Source organism: Astyanax mexicanus, chromosome 16 (genome assembly GCF_023375975.1).
Source record: "Astyanax mexicanus isolate ESR-SI-001 chromosome 16, AstMex3_surface, whole genome shotgun sequence".
Taxonomy (NCBI): Eukaryota; Metazoa; Chordata; class Actinopteri; order Characiformes; family Acestrorhamphidae; genus Astyanax; species Astyanax mexicanus.
Genome location: NC_064423.1, coordinates 28,959,333 through 28,977,846, shown reverse-complemented (window position 1 = coordinate 28,977,846; position 18,514 = coordinate 28,959,333). Strand labels below are relative to the sequence as shown.

The window sequence follows — 18,514 nt, the reverse complement described above, 5'->3', positions numbered from 1 at the left end:
ATATTGCTCAACAATAATGAACAACTAGAAAGGGTTTGTGAACAAACTTTAAGTTGGGTTGGAAAAGTTCACTAATGTTAAAATTAAAATGGTTGCTAAGCTGTGTCTGTCTGAAGAATGTAGAGTGGTTGCTATACTGTTGACTAAATGCTAAAGTACAAAAATGGTTGGCTAAAATTATGGAATGCTAATACTTTTGACTGATATAGCAGTGTCCAAAAACTTTTGACTAAAAACTAAAATCCAAAATCTTTTGACTAAAAGCTAAAGTAAAAAAAAAAACTTTTGGCTAAAAGCGAAAGTCCAAAAACTTTTGGCTAAAATCTGAAGGCCAAAGTCTTTTGGCTAAAAGCTAAATTCCAAAAACATTTGACTAAAAGCTTAAGTCCAAACATGTTTGACTAAAAGCTAAAGTCCAAAAACTGTTGGCCAAAAGCCAAAGTAAGAAAAACTTTGGCTAAAATCTGAAGGCCAAAGTCTTTTGACTAAAAGCTAAATTTCCAAAACATTTTACTAAAGGATAAGACTTAAAAACGTTTGAGTAAAAGCTAAAGTACAAAAACTTTTGGCTAAAGCTAAAAGTCCAAAATGTTTTAGCTGAATGTAACGCGAATACATTCGTCTGATAAAGCAATGTCCAAAAATGTTTGGCTAAAAGCTAAAGTTGAAAAACATTTGGCTAAAATGATGGAATGCTTATACTTTTGTCTGTTATAGCAGTTTTCAAAAACATTTGGCTAAAAGAAATATGGCTGAAATAGGCCAACAACAATAACATAATTTACAATGACTTTCCTCTGCTCTAATATATTTAATAAAATGTAAGAATATGAAACACTTTCTCAACAAACATTTTACAATTTAGCATATAGCACACATACAAAACACACAAAAAACAGCAATAAGGCTATGCACTGCAGGTCAAGTGTGTAAAAGTGGAGGAGTTGCGTGATTATTATATTCCAACTTGTGCGAAATACAGTTTGATTTGTTATTTTGCTATATTGGGATTATCACGCCACGAATTTATATAAAATAAAAATAGTTTGGGTTGGCGCAGAGAACCCACCTCTAGGCCCTACCTCTAGGCGCGCATGCGCTGAACAGAGGGGTAGAGCTAAGGCGAATTGGGACAGAGCCAGTACTGAGTGAAGGGTGAAGCCGTGCTCCCCCCGCTCTGCTTCAGCCAGTGGAAGATCCCGGATACACACCGAGCTCCAATGTCACGCAGGGTCTGTAGCTGTGTCTTATAGATGGGAAGGTAATAAATGGAGTAAAGAAGATGTATAAACTAAACTCTGCCCTATCCTGCCTGTTACGAGGCACAAACCAGCAGATCCTCGAGCCTCTGACTGCAGCCAGCCGGACACTGTAAGTTCTCTGTGCGTGCGCGTGTGTGTGCGCGTGCGTGTGAGATGCTGCTATGTTGGGTTTCTTGCAGTTTTCTAATGAGTTAACTAATTTATTTAATAATATAAGTTAAGGTAGTATATGGAAACATACACACTAGTGGTGGAGGGTATGACCCAAAAATATATATCACGGTATTTTTTTATTGTTATTTAATAACATAAATATTATCAATTTTCTAACATTCTATACGTTATATATTACAATTATGTGATGATTGGACCAATAAAAATATTTTTAAATAAATTGGATAAACATATTTTAGTCTGAAAGTTGGAAGTGGAGACCACACCACATAGTTTATTTATTCACAGTTATTTTTTTTACAGATAAAAGGTTTTAAAAGGTTTAATTTTAGGTTAATTAAAGGTTTAATTTTCTCCAGTATATAATATTGTCAATCAATATCAGTCAGCAATAACAGTTTAAACTTTTTTCCAATTATTATTATTATTTTTTTTTACAGTTTTTCAGTAAATAAGTGAAAATACCCTTCTGATATGATCATATTGTTACTATTTATATTTTTACGTCCCTTTTTTTAAAGGCAGCTGGAGATGCAAAAGATATTGGTGTTGGGAAATTATTACTTGTATGTAAAAACGCATAAGAAACTACCTCGCAGATGCTCAGATTTGCCTAGCATTCCGAAAAAATAAATATACACATCTGGAAAAAAAATTAAGAGATCACTCCAGTTTCTGAATCAGTGATTTACCTATTTATAGGTATATGTTTGAGTAAATTGAACATTGTTGTTTTATTCCTTAAACTATGGACCACATTTCCCAAATAAAATTAATGTCATTTAGAGCATTTATATGTTTTCAATTTGGTAAATAAAATAAAAAAACTCTTCATTTTTAAGTGGTCTCTTATTTTGTTCCAGAGCTGTATATTTATTGCATTACTATTCTACTGTCAGAGGTATGTAGAATATAAAACATTTAGGATTTAAATTAAGTATTTAATTAGTATTAGTGTTTACTGTGGTTTACTGTTTAGTGCGTGTGCACATTTTTCCTACGTCCAACACATTACCTTCAAGAACTGACTGTTCACTTGGATCATAATATACCCCACCCCCTGGCCATGTGTCATTATAACCACATTTTCAATGGTGTTCTTTTCATTTAATTTTATGTGCTAATATGTGAGTGGTTGATATACTAGACTGATGTTCACTGCACATAAATCTTTATTTTATAGCGTGAAAATCTACTTTACATTAACAGAGCATATTGAGTAGAACACATATAGAGCAGAGGAAATCAAACAAGCTGTTCAGTTTCACAAAAAGCTCATATTATAATGATCGTTTTTGAACAGGTCCATTGTGAAAGTGAAATTGTATGCAGTTGTGCTCCCCTTATGCACCTGTGACTGGCCATTTATTAAAATTAAAACATTGTTATCTTAGATTAATGATTGAGTGCAGAAGAGATTGTAATTCATATTTTACATGTATACATTGAAACGGTCAGTCAGTTGTTATGCTTTTCTTCATGCAGTGGAGGAAACTTTGTGGGTCTTCGCCCGCTGTCCAGAACCGCTGCCCGTTTACAAGAAGCTGAAACACAGACTGAAGTAGAGGTCACACCAGAGACTGTGAAAAGTCGATCCAAAGACTTCAGGTACTTCATTAGTAGCACAATATTTATGTAAAATCCTGCATGTGGTGGTAAAAGGCTGATGTTTCTGAATATGGTTTTGTGATTAGTTTTCAGCAGTGTTTGTATTTAAGAAAGAGATTGTTTAAATGCTAATACAAGTACAGTGGTGTAAGGGGGGAAATATCCAAACCTACATGGCCCTGTGTAAAAAAAAAAAAAAAAAATTATCACAACTGTTCTCAGAAAAGAAAATTCATGTCCAGTCTTAAAGAAAGTAATTTAAATAGTCTGGAAAAGGTTATAAAGCTATTTCCAACCACAGTGAGAGATATTATCCAGAATGGTGAAAACGTGAAACAGTGGTGAACTTTCCCAAGAGTGGATGCTCACAAAAGACCTCACAGCAACATCCAAAAACTGCAGGGCTCAGTTAAGGTTAGTTTTCATGACTCCACCAGGAGAAAAAGACTGGGCAAAAATGGCCTACATGGAGGAGTGGCAAAATGAAAACCACTTCTGAGTAAAGATGAGTGGAATTCCTCCACAGCACCGTGAGACTCACTGCAGGTTTCTGCAAACGCTTGAGTGCAGTTGTTGGTGCTAAGGGGGTCCCAACCAGTTATCAGGTTTTGGGGGGCAAACAGTTTTTCACACAGGGCCATGTAGGTGTGGATTTTTTTCTCCCGTAACAATAAAAACCTTCATTTAAAAACTACATTTGTGTTTGCTTCTGTTGTTTTTGACTAATATTAAAATTTGCTTGATGATCTGAAACATTTTAAAGTGAAAAACATGCAAAAAAATAAGAAATCATTAGGGGAAAACACTTTTTCACACCATTGTATATCATTTTTTGTGTAATAAACTAAATCAGCCCTGCATTTGGTGTGGGTTTGTTTGTGTCTATTGTCTTTTTAGTTTAGTTTTTTTATTATCATGTTCTTCATTTTCCCACACAGTCATTATCCTCCACTTCCTGGCCAAGACAGTGCATTGAGATGGGATGGCAAGAAGTTTGAAGATTTACATATAATCCATGTAAAGGCCACCTATAACAAGTAAGATATTTTAAAGAAATACTTTGACCAAACCTTCTAATGATAAACATTTTGTAAACAATATATATTTTTTTACCAAAATATGGTAATTTAACAGAAGAAGGAAAAATAACCTTCCTAACTTCCAATGAAAGTAAGTGTAGAAAGCATTTATATTGTCCTACATATCCTGGAATTCTGATGCAATGTAAAAAAAAAAAAAAAAACTTCTTGATTCCAGATATTTAAAACAACTGAAGTGTTCTAAACTGATTTAATTACCTTTTTTTCCCCCAAATGATTACTTTCAGTACAAAAGCATTTAAAAGGTGACTCTCCACACGACATGTAATCAGCTAATTATGAAGTTCCTTCACTCTCTCTTTGATTAGGTGAGGACTAAGACCAGTATTAAAATGTATATTAAGAATATTTCATTTTTCCCTCCAGCACACACATCCAGGTGACCGACAACCTGGGCCAGTCAATGGTTAGAACATCTTGTGGGACAGAAGGTTTCCGCAATTCAAAGAAATCCACCCCCATCGCAGCCCAGACGGCTGGAATCTCCGCAGCTTCTGTAAGATACATTTACTTATGAATCAATTAATCTATTATTAATACTAATTATTTTGAAAAGGTGGGTAATATGGTTAAAATATAGCATCACTGTGTTTATGCATAAGGGGCGAGATAAATAAAACTCAGCAGTAACACCACACAGTATTATTCAAGTTTAAACTTCAACTTGAGCTTTAATAAAACGACACAAACAGTGAGTGGCATCTTACTGGGAAATTTGCCATAGGGTTGTTCATGACTGTGTTGAGCTATGAATTGCAAAGGTGCCGGCAGTTCTAATTTGTTTATGAATGTTGATACATTTATATATATATATATATAAGGTATAAGATAGAACAAAATGCACTTGCAAAATCAGTACAAAAATATTAAATTAGTTTGGTTTTACTGTGTGCAAGTGAACACTGCTAGAAACCAACACAATCATTTTCCATTTGGTTTCCTTTAAAACTGATGATGAGTTTACGCCTGTCTGGGAAACTTTCACTGTTAGTTTAACCACAGTATACAGTACTAGTCAAAAGTTTGGAGATGCCTCTTCTCATTCAATATATTTTCTTTTTTTATTTAAGATTTTACATTGTAAAATTTATATTAAAGGCATTAAAGCTACACAGGAACCCACTGAACTATTTTGTACCAGAATATGTTTTATACTTTAGATTCTTCTAAGTAGCCACATTTACCTTTGAGGACAGATCTGAACACTCTTGGTATTTTAATCTCAGTGTCTTCATGAGGGAGAGTCACCTGCAATAGTTTTCCTGAGTCCTGAAGTTGCTGCTTTTCCTTCCCGCTGTGAAGCTCCAGCTCATCCTAAATCACCATCTCATTTGGGTTTAGGTCAGGCTACATAATTCCCTATAATGGAATTGTGTCCCTTAATGGTTTTGATGTCTCTAATATTAATATACAATGTAGAAAATAAATTAAATAAAGAAAAACATTGAATGTAAATGTGTGTTCAAACATTTGAGTGGTACTGTACAAATTGTATTTTGCAAAATGGCGATTTTAAAGGCCAAAGCATAGTTTGACATTATAGAGCCAGTAGAATGATGAGTAACATTTTCAGATCATAAATCAAAAGAGTTGTTTGCAAAATGTCATAGAAGTTGACCTTTCGACCTTGGTGTGGTAAATAAAATAATATTTGAAATAAATTAAGAAACATGTATGCCAAAGTAGCTAGAAACTGTACAGTTGAACTTAATAAATGGAAAATCCCCTATTTCTCGTTTTGAAATGCAGAACTCCTAATGTTGTGACAGTTGACTCGCTTTAAAATGAAGTCGTGATATCAAACATTATAGCATCTGTATAGCATCATAATTACTGTATATGTAATGGATGGTCCTAATCTCTTGTGACAATTCATGACAACTTATGTTCATAGCCATGACATGTTTATTGCTTGGTTATGATGATATTTAAGGAAATAGGTTCCACCTCACTTTTATAATCATGTTCTCCTGTATCTAAAATGCTGTTGTCCACTGGATGGCAGCACTTTCCCTTTTAGTAATGCTGCTTTAGTAATGTATTAATATACATGGGGACCAAGCCTGCCCTTCTACATTAGTTCCTATAGCGTCAGTGTTTTATATGAAATAAATTACATATAGTTAAATTTAAACATCCTGCTTATTAGTGGGAATTACCCAAGCACTGTCATCATAATCAGTGTCCAACTTGTTGTGCAACACTTGTCCCCCTCCCTCCTGCCTCCTTGTGAGAGGATGTGCTTCTCCACATATTAGTGCAACTATCATTCTCGCCCCAAGTACATCAGGCAACCATCGCTTTCCGTAATTGGAGAAGTTTGCTGTGCATTGGTTTTATTCATTCATATGCAGACAATTAGACAGAGGGACAGAGCCATCATTCATATATTGAGGTCCGTGTTTATCCCTGTCCTTGTAAGTTACCTCTGCGCTGTGCCTCCTAATTTCATCAGTGCTTGCCGTGGGGAAGTTAATGAGAACCCCGCGCAGTGGCACTGTGGATAATAACTGCATGACTTTATTCTTATAGCCATTCATTTACTGTGTGGACACAAGCGGTATCAAGTAAATCTGTATTTTTCACAGAACCCTCGCCAAATAACCCCCTGCAATTTTGTTTTGCTTCAGTTATTCATTAGCCTTTAGTAGAACAAGAGCTTTACTTTGTGTTTGTTTCCTTTGGACAGAAAGCACAGGCCAAAGGAGTGACGTTTGCTCGGGTACTTGTTAAAGGACTGGGGCCTGGACGTTTGGTAAGTAATGCTAATGCTGCACATTAATATAATATCCTATATGATAGATCTAACTTAATATACAATCTTGTGCAAAAGTATAGGTACCCATCTTTTGTTTTTCTTCTGTGTTCCTGAAAATAAGAAGTAGAAAACAGCTTCTGTATGTAATCAAACATGCAGCACAATATTTCCACCAAATCCGTATACATGGTTACACTGTCTTTTATAGTGTGAATAATTAACACCCCCTTAGGCAAGAATCACAGCTCAGAAACAAATAACACAACTAGAGGCCTATTTTAAAAAAGAAGCTGCAGTCAGTTTTATTTCAATTCTTGTAGAAGAAATAGGCATCTAGTTCTGAGATTAATCTTGTATCATCTTTCTGCACAGCTTCCTGCATATTTTCTATGATTTCTATTCAGAAATTGTCTATAATGTTTAGGTTAGTCAATAATGTGTGTGTGTGTTTGTGTGTGTGTGTGTGTGTGTATTTACATAATCTACAGTGTCTATCATCACTTGATGTGGTCCATGGTGGTTTTGAAGTAAATCTTTAAGCTTCAGTGAATTAACTGATATTTTGTGGTAATCATTAGGGATTCACCCTATTGTACACAATAATATTGCAAAGAATAAACATCAAAATCTAAAAAAAGTTTATATTGTGGTATTCTTGAAAGCAGTCTATTTCGTATGTTTCAATATTTAATGTATTTACTTAAATTCTTTTACTTTGCAGTTTACTGCAATATATATTTCATATCTACAAGAATACTTTTATCCACACATGCCTCCCCTAGATGCTCTATAGAATTCCATCAGGGAAATGTAAAAAAAACAAAAAAAAAAAACAACACAGTTTAAGTTAAAGTAATTTTTTTATGCTCTTCTTATATACATTAAATAAAGCTTTCAGCATCACTCCTGGTGCTCTGTATCTGTTTACTAATGCTTAACAAACTGGTTGTTTTCCAGCTAAAAGATACGAGATGGACAAAGTAGGACAGTAACAGTAGCTGAGATAGAAAACTTAGCCTCATTGTTGCCAAGTCCTTCAGATCCTGAGTTATCCTCAAAAAAAGCAAGGAACAGCAAATCTAACGATTTTATTTTATTTTTATTTTTATTTTATTTTTGGTAGAAACCTGCAGAAAACTCTGCAGATATTCTGTAATTAAATTTTGTATGTATTTGTTTCAGCTAAAAAAAAATCATTTCAATACATCACCAAAAAGCATTCTTACTTCCACCCATGTAATATTGCCAAAAACACTAGCATCATCATCACATGCATAATAAATCTACGTCTGTGCTTTACAGTTGGAAATGGACTCTTTTCATTGAATGCAGTTCCTTTGTTCTCCAAACGTACCTTGCTAAGTACCTTGCTGATAGTGGCCAAAGTGAACTTTAGATCAGTCTACATCAGTCTATAGTCTCCTCAACTCATCTGGCTTCTGTAATTGATCTGTAACATTTTGTAATCCTGGCAGTGTGTAATCTGGTGCATAAAGCTTTGCATACAACTGTATATCACAATAGTACATTCATAATTGTAGTAGCAGCAGCATGTGGTCTGTTTTTTTTGTTTTAAATTAGTTAAATTAGAAATTAGTTCACTGGAGAACTACACGGTGGGTAACTAACAAATGTAATAAAGTAGCTTGTAGAAAAGTTAAATTAAGAAGGTTCATAGAACTGTGCACGTTAAATTTTGACCTGGAACCAGTACCAGTTAATTTAGGACAAATCCAGGCCATTCAGTGTAAAAAAATGACTGCATTACTTGTGTAACCAGCTTGGTAGGTCTTTCAAGGGTCGAGGATAAATCTCAACTGTAGAATGAGTTAATGCAGCTTTGGTTTGTACACCAGTTGAGGCCATTGGTTATGTTAGGGTCTGTGAAGGAAAAAGAAATAAATAAAAAGTAAAAAGGAAGAGAAATGTTTAAAAGCTGTATGGCAGTCGCTTTAAAAGAATGAGGAGGCCTTGGGTAAATATAATGAAAAGGGACATGTTTGCTGTGAGATCCAGAAGTATTATGGAGGGTGTAAAGGTTTCAGACTGTACCAAAAATCTAATAGAATAGAATATAGAAAATAGAATGAAAAAAAAAATATTACTGATATAATAGCCTCTTTGCTCTTTTTTTAATAATTTCACAGCTACTGTACAACATTCCTGAGAATTTAAAAAGGCAATATGAGAGATAAACATAAGCCTGACTTAAAATTCTGAATATTTCTGCTCATATTGGATGAGTGAAGTTCTACAATTAGAATTACTGAACTCTTTATTGCACCTGTTCATCTTTCACTATAGATGTAACTGTTCTAGGGTCTGCAAAGCAGAACATTCAGAGAAAATCAGAATAAATTCAATTATTATAGCCATTACACTTGTATAATCAACCGTTAAATAAGGGAATCAACACCACTGGTGGAATTTCACAGATATTTACCTTGCAGAGCAACCAGGAGTACTGGACTGGATGTTTGTTGAGTCCTTTGTGTTTTAAATATGATGGAAAAACTTCAGATGATTGTCTAGGAGACCATAAGAAAGACCAGTTTTAGAATTTGAATGATATTTTAGAGGAAAAAAGACTGCACAATTTTCTTTCGGCTTGCTTAGTTTTGCTCTGGAGCTACTAAGGATAATGACACTAACTACGGTAATAGATTAAGCCTATAGTCAGCAATATTATTAGCAGCATTATATGAGAATTACTGTTTCTTGGTGGTAAAAAAAATGAAACATAATGCTGCTTTGAAATGAACAAAAATCCATTATGTAATTGTAGAGATGGTTTTACAGTCATTTGACCACATGCACTGAAAAAGAATTAGATAGGTTTGTACTTTTGTGACTTTTTAAAAAGTGGCCGTCTGTGTTATTTTGTTTCGAAACTGAAAGCAGAAGCATTTCTGAGTGGAGAAGGGATAAAATATTGTGTTGCTGTGTGCTGAAAAGACCATCCGTGCTAAGCCTATTATATTCATTCTAAAAACTGGTGTGTCGCTTTTTGCGGGAGTTCTTCTGGCCACGTCACAAGTCTTTACGTACTCACGTCACATGTACATCCTTTAAAAGAGGGTCCGGCTCAGTTTTACTGAACATGAGCGGCTGGTGGAGCAATGAAGACTTCTGCATGCTCTGTGCCATTTAGGGCCCATTTTCAACAGTGAGGGCCCTAAATCCCAAAATGTACAGATATCAACTTTAAAATAATTAAATATCTGACTAGTTAAAGTGACAGGGGATGTAGTGTGCAATTACACTTAGCAAACCTACCAGACCACTTTCAGAACTAATATATTAGACTGTACAGGGATGGGATTACGTTAATTGTAATATTTTGACTCCCTCCCAAATCAGAAATATTACTACTTTCAGTGGAAAAGCATTAAAATATTGTTTGACCTGCTGCTTTAATATTTTGTGACATCTGAACTGCTTTTCTTGGGCTCACACCTCTTACTTAGCTTTTTTGTTTGCTGGTTGGTGTAGTTTTGTAAGTATCCTCTCCACCTATTTTACACCAGTAAGAATCCTTGGAGCTCTATAAAGCTCTATATTCCTTTACATGTGTAACATGATTGAAGTGAAAATTACCCGTAATTGTCCAACTAAAAATAATAATGACTGTCTCTACTTTAAAATAGCTTCTGATTGAATCCACAGTTATCCCAGAGACGTTCACCGATACTGCATTTCACTCTCAGTACAGACATTTATTAGGACTGTTTATTGGCAAGAACTGTATATGATAAGTATCATGATATAGAGTTTACAGTTCAATATGTTGCACTATATTTTGATCCTGTAAGCAAGGTAATAAATTGCAATTGTTTAAATTAAAATTCAGGAAAACTCTCATAGTAAAAACACCTATATTTATAAAATCTGAATAAAAGAAAAGTTTATTTTATATGCAATTGGAACAGTTGGATCTAACAACAGAGTTTAAACACTGTTATCTAGTCGGCACAGCCTAAAAGGAACCACTGTCTGACACCAATCTTTACATGTAAACTAATAAATAAAAATGGATACAGTACTACAAAACTAAATATTGTGATGCGTCAATATAGAGACTGTAAGTATAAAATGAAGTATAAAATTCTGTTCATTACAAGAAACAAGTCCATACAGTTGGATGAATTTGTGCATCACAATGTTTCCACTGAATCTGTAGAGAGAAAAAAAAAAGAAACTTGCTCTGATCTGAAGCGTACCACCATCTGTGAAGCATTGCTCAGGCTTGTATGGCTTCCACAGGAAGCAGATTCTAACAGTGACAGCTGGGTGAATTCTGTATTCTAAAAAAAAAAAAAAAAGCTTGTGTGCTCATGCAGCAGGACGATGATCCAAAACACACTGCCCTGGCAACCGAAGAGGCTTTCGGACCTAATCTTCCAAATGAGCTGGAAATAAAGAAGACTTGTAGCTCTATGTGCAGCACTGTGCAGTATGAGATGAATTCTCTCCATTAGCAACTAAAATTAGAGATGCATTAAATATTTGGCAACCATAATTATTTTTGCTGAATAGGTAAAAAGACAAAAATAAACAGGGAATAATTTCTAATGAACAATGATATATTTTAAAGTTGTATACAGTATACAGTTCAGGGAGTGTACGGGGAATGCCAGAAGGGAGCCAGCAGCAGATAAAAGGAAGGTTTAGTTCATTTTTACACTTACAACAGAGTCTTGGTGTCAGTTTATCTCTTTACAAACTCTGTAAGTCTGTTTTTCAGTTGAAAGATACAAGCAGCACAGGGCTAAGATAATAACCTTCAGTTTGCTTAACAAAAGACTGGCTGAGCATAGATGTACTGAGGTAAACATTTGACTAGAATTGCACTGCTGAGGTACATTTGCAATGAAAATAGCTTTACTGTGGTAAAATTGTGGCTAAATGTGTGACTAGCATTTCTTAAGTAAATTAATTATTACAGTAGCACTGCAGAGGTAAATGTATTGGTTGATATGTCTGCTAGAGTAACAAGTAAGTGTTGAATAAATATTTTTTAAATGTAGTTTTATAAATTGTTTAAAAAGCAAAATGAAAAAATAATACATTCACACAATTTAATGTATTTAGATGTGAAAAGAGTGACAAAATGAATAAAAACCTGCATAAATTATCAGTATTGCACTTTTGGTGCATCTCTAAAATAATTGCAGGTTTTTAGGGTCCACATATTATATATATATATATATATATATATATATATATATATATATATATATATATATATATATATATATATATATATGGAGCTAAAATGATGAACTGGAGAGCATGACACATGTGAAAGCATTGTCGATGCAAAAATACCATTAGTTTGAACTAAATCAAAATGAATGAGCCCAAATGCTAGTCTAAAACTCTGATGCTTCATACCCAGAGTGTTGCTGCCAGCATAGAACAGCAGTGGCCCCAGTCTGGAGAGCTGCCTGCTGTAAGTTGGTAGGGGAAACTGAAGGAGCAGAGATGATTATTGGATTGTGTTAAGAATCTTATTTGGGTAGTATGCCGAATTTATGCAGAATAAAGTGGTTACATTTTTTTGAAGCTGCAGGACAGAAGAATAGAGATGTCCAACTTCTGTGGCTTGCAGAATTTTTTTTTAACCCCTGGTCAAAATTGCTGTTTGTGTGAATATCTAAATCCCAATATATTTGAGGTAACTGATAACTATTACCAAGCTCTCAGACATTAATTAGCGTGTAAAGGCTGTGGTTGTTTTGTTCAGTAATTGTTAGGAAAGTTCAGATGATTCAAATTCCTAAGCTTTCTCAATAATTGCACTCCAAAAAAGACATGAAACCATGTCCCAGCAATCAGCAGCCATGGGCTCCTCTAAGCAGCTGCCTAGTGCACTGAACATTAAAATGTCGGGTTGCATAGTACATTGTTTGCAACCTTGTTATCACACTGTATCATGCACAATAGATGAATCACACAATGTGCCATGACAATTTAAATTTGTTACACTTCTTTGTTTGTTTGCTACAAACGAAAATTAACACTAATTTTATCTATTTGTCATTATATATGCATACAATGTGGAACAAAACATATGTTCAATATTGTTTATGGGGACTAAATCAGAAACAAAAGCCCTTGTAAAAAAAACTACAGTCCAATATTTTTCCTGTATTTTATCACAGAAAATATACTTCAGTGCAAGTTCTCCCCCTATATTGTGTAGTGCTAATATTATTCTCATAAAGCAGGAAAAGACTATAGGAAAATGATTTTTGTTTCTAAATAAGTCGTTTTCACAGTTTGTAATGTAATTCAAAATGACAGTTACCAGCAACACAAGTTTCTTTAATGTCTGAGGTCACATCAAATTCACTGTTTAACTGCCAACCACTCTGTGGTGGTGCATTGTTCTTCTGTACCACAGCAAGTGCACAAATTTGACCTTCACGTAGTCCCTTACACATAATTCAGAGTCAGACATTTTATAAAGAAACATCTAAATGTTTCAACATGCCCTGTTGTATTTGGGGAACAAGTACTGTGGACTGAAAAAAAAAAACAAGAAAAAATTGTATGGTTTAAGAAAAAAAAAGTATTTAGAATTGAATTCAAATACAAAATCCTCACCAACTGTTAAGCTTGGGGGTGGATGACTTGCAGCCAGTTGCATTTTTACTTGTAGAGAAAATAATAGATTTAAATAGAAATGCATTTTCTAAAAGAAAATACTAGTGCTTGCAGAGTAACAATTAAAATAAAATAAAGAAATGTGTAATATAGATTGATAGAAGAACTTGTTAAGGGATTGATAAACAAGCAAAGGTCAATAATAGATAGATTTACAGCTTAAAAGAGGCTCAGATGACTATGGTTTAACTTTTCCTCTCAATAAAATTGTATTGAGAGGGACAGACAGAAAGGGAGGCTGAACTTTAACAAAGTGACAGTGTAGAATCAGTTCAGGCCAGACAAAGTTGGTTTAAAATGCTGAGGAAAGCAGATGTAACAGTGGCTCATTGTAAGTGTATGGGGAATTTTTTTTTTCTTTATTAAATATCTATAATAAGTTAATAACTTAATGAGTATGAAGTGTAGAAAATAAACAGTAGTCGTATCCTCCATACCATTTATAAGACTTCTGAAACAAAGCATTTTTTAAGTGATTGATCCTGGAAAACGATTATGATGATATCAGCATATAACAATACAGTATAACAGTTTGCTTTAAATACAGTATATATACAGTATACAGTATATAAATAAATACAGTATAACAGTTTGCTTTAAAATCACTGTATTTAGGTTTCAGCTAATTCTGGAGGAAACACATCACAGCATCTTTAAAATAAAAAGGTGATTATAAAGAGATGCTGGCTTCTACAGCAGGATAATGATCTTAATCACACTACAGAATGTACAATAGACTTCCTCACAACAAGCTAAAGGTTTTGGCATGGCCTTTACAGTCCCTGACCCATATAAAACCTGTTGATAGACAATTAAAATAGCAATTAAAGCACATCTCATCAGTCGTCTGTCTGTCTGTCCTATTGTCAAACATGTAACTCAAACAGAAATGCTGCAATAAGGTTGTTTACCCACACAGTGATGAGACTAAGCCTCTGTCTGAATGAAAGTTCAATAATTCAGTGCGTCGGTGCATTCTGCATCTGACACTTGCACTACTCCCTAATGTGTTTTGTCAGCTAAAATCATCGTGTTTTGTTTGGCATAATCTTTCCACTGGCACCACATCAATGGTCGTCTCTGATTTTATTTTTTTAACACTTGTGCGCTTGCCTGTAAGGCAAAGCGGTTCTTATGAATGCTAATTTTACAATCAATAACATGAGGCTGACCGCTGACCAAATGGCCCACAGCAGGTTCTTATGCAGCCGAGTGTAAGCCGGGGGAGGACATTAAGGCAGGGTGAGAATATAATGAGCCACTCCAGAGCCGCAGGCAACGAGAGGCTTTTAAGACCTACATGACTCCTTTTTCTCACCCCGGCATATTCACAGAAAGCAAGAAGCCTCCAGAATGGTGATGCATTCACGCTAATGCAGACTTACACGAACCAGTGTGAGTCCTCCAACCACAGTACCGGCTAATTTAGACCATGAAGTCGAACCTCACAGGAGGTTAAGAAAGAATGGCGGTGGCAAGCTATTAGGTTGAATGTGGCCGGAAAGGTGCTTTAGGTCATGTTAGAAACATGAAGAAAGAAAAAAAAACGAAAAAGAACGAAGGGAAAATCCACATATAATAAATTAGAAAAATGTAGTGTAAAATACGGAATGGAGCATTTGTGCATTTTAAAATGTGTTATATGTGGATAGCTTTGGTAATAGAGACAGAACGATGCCTCAAAACCTTCCGAAATGCTGGAACCTCATGTAGAATGGGTGTTCTATTCATTATAATTTCTAATGTAATTGCATTATTTGAACATTTTTTGGGGGCCATCTCATCCAGAGGGACTTACCAGTAGTGCTGGGCAATGAGAGATGCAGATGGCTTAAAGAAACAGGCAGATTTTTGGGTCTTGATGAGAATTGCAGCAGTAGCAATACAAATAATTACACATAAATGTACATAATGTTGAATATGCATTAAAAAAATTATAGTAAATAATGAGTAGTATATGTATTAACATAAACACATACAAATGCAATGCAGTATGATAAAAACCTTAACAAAGCACATGTTTAAATATTAGTGTTTATTTTAACCCCATAAAACAGCATATTTAATAATCTGAAGCTCTGGAAAAAAATTAAGAAGGATCAGTTTTTCTGATTTTGCTTTTTATAGCTATATGTTTGAGTAAAATGAGCAGTGTTGTTTTATTCTATAAGCTACAGACAACATTTCTTCCAAATTCCTAATAAGAATATTGTAATTTTAGACAAGAAATGGCTGAAATAACAAAAAAGAGGCAGAGCTTTGACCTCAAGTAATACAAAGAACACAAGTTCATATTAATGAAGTTTTAAGAGTTTAGAAATCAATATTTGGTGGAATAATCCTGGTTTTTAGTCACAGTTTTCAGGCATCTTGGCATGTTCTCCTCCACCAGTCTTACACACTGCTTTTGGATAACTTTATGCCACTCCTGGTACAAAATAAGAAGCAGTTCAGCTTGGTTTGGTGGCTTGTGATCATCCATCTTCGTCTTTATTATATTCCAGAGGTTTTTAATTTGGTAAAATCAAAGAAAATCATAATTTTTAAGTGGTCTCTTATTTTTTTCAGAGCGATATGTTGACATCATTCAAATGAGCGTGACTGAAATAATAGTAACAACCAAACAGTAATAAGAACCCCTTTGTCAGTCGCAGCCTATCAATGAAGCGTCACCATTTATTTCTGCCTTTTTAAAAATATATTTATAAACAGACACCAATCATTTTTCAGGACTTGAGCTCTAATGCTACATGCTAATAAGCTAACAAATTTACAGATTGAATGGATTTATTTATTGTTTGGGATGATTTCTAATGGATCGTCTTCCTCTTCATTATATTCCAGAGTTCCAGAGAACTCATAAGTTTTAAGTAGTCTCTTATTTTTTTCCAGAGTTGTATATCTGCATAATGTTATTTTTGAATAAATATATAAAATTACATTCCTCATAGTGTTTAATTGCACTGGATCATGTTGTTTAAGATTTTGCTGCTCCTATGTTTCTCTGATATAATTAGCAGAAAACTCCCTGAATACTTCTTTAGAAACAACTCCATGCGCATTCTTTTTTGCTTTTAAATCACACACAGATTGTGTAGCAGATGCAATATTATGAATATGGTCATTTTCATATCCTTAAAAGAATAACTTAAAAAGAATAATTTTTTTAAGTTATTATTTTTCTTAATTCGAATTTTGTTAAATAATGTCTCAAGACTGTCATATCGTGGTCTGAGTTTATTGTTACCCCTGTAATGTTTTAATGCTTTTTCCCCATGCTGATTTGCTGTAAACCGTGTGATGACAGTATGTTTCTAATCTCTGTCTGTGTTTTAGTCTGCCATCAAAGGGTTAAGCATGGGAGGACTGCAGATCGTGTCGATCACCGACAACACCCCGGTTCCGCACAATGGCTGCCGCCCTCGTAAAGCTCGGAGGATGTAGACCCCAATAATCCAATCCTGTCTGTGCGGAAATCGTCAGCGGCTGAGCCCGAGGAGCTAAACAGCGAATCCTGCTGGGAATCTGTCAGTTTAATGTGCTCGGATCAAAAGCCTCACTCATTTCACCTGTTCCGTATGATGTGGCACAGGAAATGTGTTGCTGAATTTTGTTTTGTTTGTGAATTAAACTTTTTGGAATTATAGCTGTAACGTTTTCTCCCTCTTTTGTATTATGGTGCATATATAGAGATAAAGGCATTTATTGCTGACATATGAAGGTGCTAGTTATGGGGCAACAAATGAGGCATTTTTTTATATATTTTTAAAGAAACCTTTTGATGCTAGTTGAGTATAGAAACAATGGGAAATGTCAGTCCAGTGTTCAATTTAATGTGCATATATGCGCATATGGTATTATATATGGCAGGTGAGGTATTATATATGGCAGATCCACATTTCCTGCTCCGTTTCGATGTCCGGCCTGACGGGTGCAGTACAGAACAGCTCCCTATAAATAAATGGACTCTTGTAAGGTTATTGCCCTTTCCTAGCATTACATCAGGTGCTTCGTTGCCATGACGACGGCAATTAGCAGGAACTCAGGCAGGCGGTTGAATACAAGTCCGTCCTTAGTACCCATAGCAACCAAGGTCAGGCCTGCAACGCACATCTGCTTTCATGCTAGCCCTCTTTCAGCGCTACACTACGGCTGCACGGATGCGAGAGCGGAGCCGGAGATGAAGGAGGTTATTTCCAAAATCCTGCGTTGTGCTGGAGCACACAGCTGTCATCAACACTATTAAAGAAACGTTTTGTGAATTCTGAACAATGACATGAGAGCAGTAAACGCTCACAAAGGGAGCATTACGTATTATTACTACTGTCAAGTTGAGACCAGGCAAAAACACACCATATTAATATTGAAAGTAAGAATGGAAACAGTGATTACTGATTAAAAATACTAGTGATGAACAGAAATCAAAACATATTATCAAAGGTCAAACACCTAATATTGATTTTTTTTTCACCTAAAACACATAAATGTGTTATCTTGCTTTTTGAGGAAAATCTATTTAACATGAGCATTTAATATAACAGCAGCAAAAGAAAAAATCACAATACATTTACCTCAACAATGCTATTCTGATTATGAATTTATTTCAGCAGAGCTTTCCTGGTAATATATTTACCTCAGCCTTGCTATTCTAGTCACACATTATCCTCAGTAGTGCAATTCAAGTGGAAGGTAGACAGGCGTTTGGTAAACATACAGATAATGAGACTAATTTAGCTTAGCCAAAATCATTATATTATTAATAATTTATTATTAATTCTGTTTTTTTTACACAAGAAACTCTCACATCTATGAATGATTCATAAAACGGTTGTCTTTAAATAAAACTTTTTGTTAAGAATAGTATTTATTTTAATAGGTTCTGTAATGTAAAAATACATCATACTTCGTAAGCCTATTTTCCACCCTGTTATTTGGTATTTCTG

At 34.6% G+C, this 18,514-nt stretch overlaps 1 protein-coding gene across 1 annotated transcript; it reads left to right on the top strand.

Annotated features, from left to right (window-relative positions):
• The first annotated feature begins 1,148 nt into the window (after positions 1–1,148).
• On the top strand, positions 1,149–17,217 carry mrps11 (mitochondrial ribosomal protein S11). Its single transcript, XM_007246151.4, has 6 exons — positions 1,149–1,371; positions 2,922–3,044; positions 3,983–4,081; positions 4,511–4,640; positions 6,834–6,899; positions 16,908–17,217. The coding sequence occupies exons 1-6, from the start codon at positions 1,283–1,285 to the stop codon at positions 17,013–17,015; spliced, it is 615 nt and encodes a 204-aa protein (XP_007246213.1). The 5' UTR covers positions 1,149–1,282; the 3' UTR covers positions 17,016–17,217.
• The last annotated feature ends 1,297 nt before the right edge of the window (positions 17,218–18,514 follow it).

What these genes read in the sequence shown, in the direction of transcription:
- mrps11 (XM_007246151.4), top strand. Translation starts at nt 1,283, where the DNA reads ATGTATAAACTAAACTCTGCCCTATCCTGCCTGTTACGAGGCACAAAC. An exon ending in ACTGCAGCCAGCCGGACACT is followed by an intron (nt 1,372 to 2,921) that starts GTAAGTTCTCTG and finishes TTCTTCATGCAG; the next exon opens with TGGAGGAAACTTTGTGGGTC. An exon ending in GTAAAGGCCACCTATAACAA is followed by an intron (nt 4,082 to 4,510) that starts GTAAGATATTTT and finishes TTTTCCCTCCAG; the next exon opens with CACACACATCCAGGTGACCG.